General features: G+C 33.6%; 2 protein-coding genes across 2 annotated transcripts; both read right to left on the bottom strand.

The window, feature by feature from the left end:
- Window positions 1-807: 807 nt before the first annotated feature.
- Window positions 808-1,674, bottom strand: LOAG_12596 (hypothetical protein; the record flags this gene model as incomplete). Its single annotated transcript, XM_003148109.1, has 2 exons — window positions 808-938; window positions 1,152-1,674. Coding segments are annotated over 2 exons (654 nt in total), but the record flags the coding sequence as incomplete, so codon positions are not given.
- Window positions 1,675-3,435: 1,761 nt separating this feature from the next.
- Window positions 3,436-4,702, bottom strand: LOAG_12594 (hypothetical protein; the record flags this gene model as incomplete). Its single annotated transcript, XM_003148108.1, has 2 exons — window positions 3,436-3,546; window positions 4,490-4,702. The coding sequence occupies 2 exons, from the start codon at window positions 4,700-4,702 to the stop codon at window positions 3,436-3,438; spliced, it is 324 nt and encodes a 107-aa protein (XP_003148156.1).
- Between the last annotated feature and the right edge of the window lie 269 nt (window positions 4,703-4,971).

Genomic DNA, 4,971 nt, shown 5'->3' with positions numbered 1-4,971 from the left:
TTCGCGAATTTACTCTGAAAAAAAACAAGTTAGACATTAATAAATTCCAAACTTTTCTTAAGTGAAATGCTAATTTTAGATGATATAAATTGAAATTGTTGCAAGTTGCGGCTGCGTCTTCTTTAGATAGCAAGAAGTAAATTTTACAAATTATTAAGATATGCTTCTGAGCGACTAAGAAGAGGAAAAGGAAAATCATTCTAAAGACAAAAAGATTTAATTAAATTAAGATTAAAGATCAAAAAATTTAATTACCATAAAGGGAATTTTCAAACTACATGTTGAAAAGAAGATGACTCACTATTCTATGAAAAAACATTCCCTATTGAAAACCTCTGAATGCATGGTTGTATCATCATCATATCATGGATGCCACCATATGGTGCCGTGTTATTTCTCTTATGGATGGCCCTCAATTAACAAAGAATTTGTATGAATTGCTATTACTCTTCAATACTTCATTTAACTTAATATTCGTTTTGGAACGTCAACCAAAACTATATTGGTTAAACTAATTCTTATGTCATCGAGAAAAAAAGGGAAAAAATTTAGACGAAGATAGAGATGTCAACTGATCGAACGGATAAGGGAAGCTCCTTTCTTTTCTTCATTTTTCTAGTTGATAACAGATAGCGGATTACCAACTGGTAATAGAAAGAAATGATGGGAAAGTTATTGATAGCTATGATTGTGTTAATCAATATGATATCGTAGTGTTGAATGAATTAAATAGGTTAAAAAATAACCATAAAAAGGAACCGGTAGAAGGGACATGTAAAATCGTATTATGTACGAAATGCTTACTACCGTGGAACTATTTCCACAATTACTGTTGAGATTATGGGCGATAATGCCAGTATTCATCGGCGTTTTATGCAAAATTTCAAGATTTATTTGACTGTTATTGTCGGTATCTTCGGAATCAATTGCCGGTAAACCTAAAACAGAGATGACTGAATAGAGTTTAATGAGAAATGTTTACCGGATAAAACTGTCGACTTCTATGTGAATTTCAGTTATTGAAAATACAAAAAAGTTTGAAAAGTTACAAAGACGTAAACAACTGTGAAGTTCTAAACAATTTATAAGAAACTTGCTTTTGCCCAGCTCCTACAGAATAAACGGTAAAATTGAAGGAAAATGGTATACACCTGGAATATCAAATGCTAAATGTCCAGCTGTGATTGTTGGTGCTACTTTTGTTCCCGTTGGTGACAATGATAGTGAAGAAGGTGGAGAACTACCGTTCCAAATTTCTCTTGATTGCGGCAGTGGTGAAGTGGAAGATGACGGTAATAAAGGTTTTAACGATGAAAATGGTGGAAATGGTGGTCGTATTATCGGGTGTGGTACCGTTGATACAGGTTTAGATCCAGGTCGATTTAAAATTGTTGAATTTGATGGTAAGTAAGTAGAAGTGACTTGGTTGGAAGAGAGAAGTTTAGAGTCGGAATTTTGATTACGATTAACTAAAGATGAATTTAAAGGCTCGCCGTAATCAGTTACATTCGGAGCTTGCTCAGTAGCAACACCGGATAAAATAGACCGATCGAAATTTGATGACACTGGTCGGATATTAGTTCGTGAGCCAAACCAAGTATTAGGTATAACAGTTGAGGCACGTGGTGATGATGAACTACTCCACTGGCTGCTGCAGAATTCGTCGTTCTCTTCCTGTAAATATCAAATTATATGCAATAAGAAGACAGGGAAATAAAGGTCACAGGTCACCAAGGTCGCACAGAGGTGATCAGTGAAGCAGTGTCCACCCTTTTACCCGTCCCTACCTTTCTCCTGAAAATGATTCAACCTTCAATCGTCCCAGTGTTGCCTCTCACGACATACATGCAATAATTGCAAAGCTAAAAAGGTAAACAACAAATGATAGTTAAATTGTTTTTCGTTTATTATTCAACTAGAATAAATATGAGTAATGATGTTTCAGATGAAGTATACATGGAGTTATCATGATGGTCATGACTCATCAAGGATTCATAACTCATCAAGCATTCCAACATAATTAGATCTGTAAAGAATGTTTAAAAAAGTTATCAGTTTTAAAAAAGAATTTTGGAAATTTTTGAAGATTATTAAAGGCTACTCGACAAAGCTTTTGCGCTATTAGAACTAAGGAAATTGAAGTTTTAATCAAAAGTTCGAAGGATACAACAATCACCACAACAACTTTTGCTTTCTTCTGTTTGTCTTCTAAATTGTATTAAAGCCATTGCTGAGTCATCAGTGCCGCCTGTTTACCTGAAATTCCCAAAACGAGACATCGAAATGATAAGGAAGAGTGGAGAAAGGGGTTAGAGAAGAGAAGAATTACTGAGATTCAAGGACATTATCGATGGTTATAATGTCGAGTTCGAATTAAAAATGAATAGCTTTCTTGCGGACAGTTTAATTTTGTTTGGTGTTACAAAAAAAGTTGCGCCACCCTATCCCTCTTCCCTCTATTCAATAATTTTTGCCGGTTTAGGGAAATTTGAAAATCTGAGTCCTTTTTCAAGAAATCTTAGTTAATAGTTTATGGCGATTCCACATCAACCAATTTAAACAGTTTTTTTGGAGCCCTAATTCCAAAATAATCGACTTTAAAAGTAAAGTCATTCCCCAAAAAAACATTCTTGTTTGTAAGTTACAACTTGGTGTTCCAAAAAAAGTCGTTTTTAATTCTTTTAAAGGAAAAAAATTTAATTTTTTTAATTCTTTCATTCTTTTTCAATCCTTTCAAAAAAAAATTCTTTTTAAATTTTATTCTGAAGTATTGTTGAATGTCGAAAAGCTATAGTAGTAAGTGAAATCTTCAATATTCCGAATAAATTCAGCATGTTGATTGAAGTATATTGGCAAAAAAATTCTACATACAGCGTAAAATGAGGCCTGCCTCAAGATTTCCAGCGTTTGCTGATAAATAACTTAAGCTTATTATTAATTAGCTATGTTACAATACAGTTCTATCAGCTGATATCCAACAGTTATGAAATGGGACATTATCCACTTTCCTTAGAAATTATTGTTTATGAAAAGCACAAAGTTTCATTACGATTTCGCTCAATGTAAACAAATGAAGTTGCTCCCATCGCAATGTCAATAATAGCAGTGACAATCAATGAATACTAAGAATTTGGTAAGACAGGAAGAAAGGAAAAGAGTAGAAAATTTTGCCATTTGTTTTAGAAAATAAACAATTGACTTGGAAAAAAGTTTCTTTACTTGATGGAAGATAGGTGACAGTACAAAACAAAAAAAAGTTTCTAGATCTGGTAATCTATAAATTAACTGAAAACTGACTATTGAGACTAGAAGGATAACCAATCCTTCCAATGAGAAACAAGAACAAAAACATTTGGGAGATTTATTCCTAGGTAGTTGAATAGAGATCCGAGTGTTAACTTTATATTCCTAGTCAGATATCACTATTCTTCGTCGTTACTTGTCAACAATACTAGCCATTGAACCATTGAATGTTGACCATCGAACGTGCATCGGTGTTTGCAGATGTTTGATGTCTTTTCTGTTAGTCAAAATGTCATCGCACACCTGCATCCTTCTGTTATGTTTGTCACCGGTAAAACTTCACAATGTTTGAATACTTCAGCTGCCAAATATATTAAACGAAATATTTGTAATATAATGCTTGAATTTACAGTCAAATACCAAGCGGAGCAAAGCTTATATTCGATATATGTTTGGGGTAGAGCGAAATTTGACTGGAACTTGCTAGAAGTAATACAGAAATTAGTTTGACATCAGAAATTAATCCCGTACATATTTAGTGATAACTGTCCAAATACTTCAACTATTGCCTTCCATGCACTCATTGTAGACGCAAAGTAAGCAATAACAAAAACGAAGTTTTGAAGCAAAAATGACAGTTCAATCTAAAGCAATCAGTTTATTAGCGATTCTAAGGAAAGTACATGAATTATTGATAAGGTACCGCTAAAGCAGAGCAGAACAGGTATGTTGTCGAAATTTATGGTGATCTTTTGACAGTATGTCACAACCATTTTTGCTTTCAATCACAGTTTGGGTAATCCGTGATAAAAATAATTAAAAGATTATACATTAATTCTCACCATTACTGTTTTGTCTTGGTCAAAATCACATAAGTTATAATCATCTGATGTTAATCAGTATCTGATGTTACTAGACTTAATCCAAGGGTTTTACTTTCATAATAAAAATGCAATTGTAATATAATGTGATCATCAAACAACAATATCAGCAAGCAAGCAATGAAAATCTGAGCTATATTGAATCATATTTCTCTTCCCAAAACACATTTTGATAGAGCAGAAGGAGTGTGCTCTAATGTCTCTAAATGATTTAAATGCAAAGAATATTCATTTTCAATAGAATATATTATTTTATATGACTTACCTTTAAACACCTGTATCAAAGACAACATTTCCAAAATTCAACTTCTTGAAAGATTGAATTTTATTGAGTTAATAAAATTAACTCCCAAGATTAAACTAACTTCTAATTCCGGTATGGCGAGAAGGTAGCGTTCCGTGTTATACGTGTTATTACCATAACGCAAGAAATATTCACTATCTTGCGGACTGGAGCACTGAGAAATAAACTGTGATTCCGTTAAGAGATGTTGATGGTGTTCAGCAAGTCGATCGTCCGAAATGCTGTCCGTCGACAGCAGCGCCTTTAGCGCTTCTATTGATGATGCTGACTCCATAGCAGTAGCAGCAATAGATGTGGTAGCGCAATTTGTACCAATGCTTATGCTGTCAATATCTTTTATCGATAAACTTTCATCCTTCTGATTCAAGCTTATCGGCACCTCATCGCTTTCATTTTCTCTCTTGAAAATAAGCAAGCGCCATGCTAGTAGCAACGCCTGAAAGTTGCACAGTATAATGAATTCTTAAATTTCACATGTACTTTATAAGATGCCGCACAGGCGCTATTAGGTTGTAAATCTTTTTAGAGTTCTTTTTTTTTTTT

Source organism: Loa loa (assembly GCF_000183805.2).
Source record: "Loa loa unplaced genomic scaffold supercont3.74, whole genome shotgun sequence".
Taxonomy (NCBI): Eukaryota; Metazoa; Nematoda; class Chromadorea; order Rhabditida; family Onchocercidae; genus Loa; species Loa loa.
Note: the sequence above shows the minus strand (reverse complement) of the source record. Positions and strands in the feature narration are given on the sequence as shown.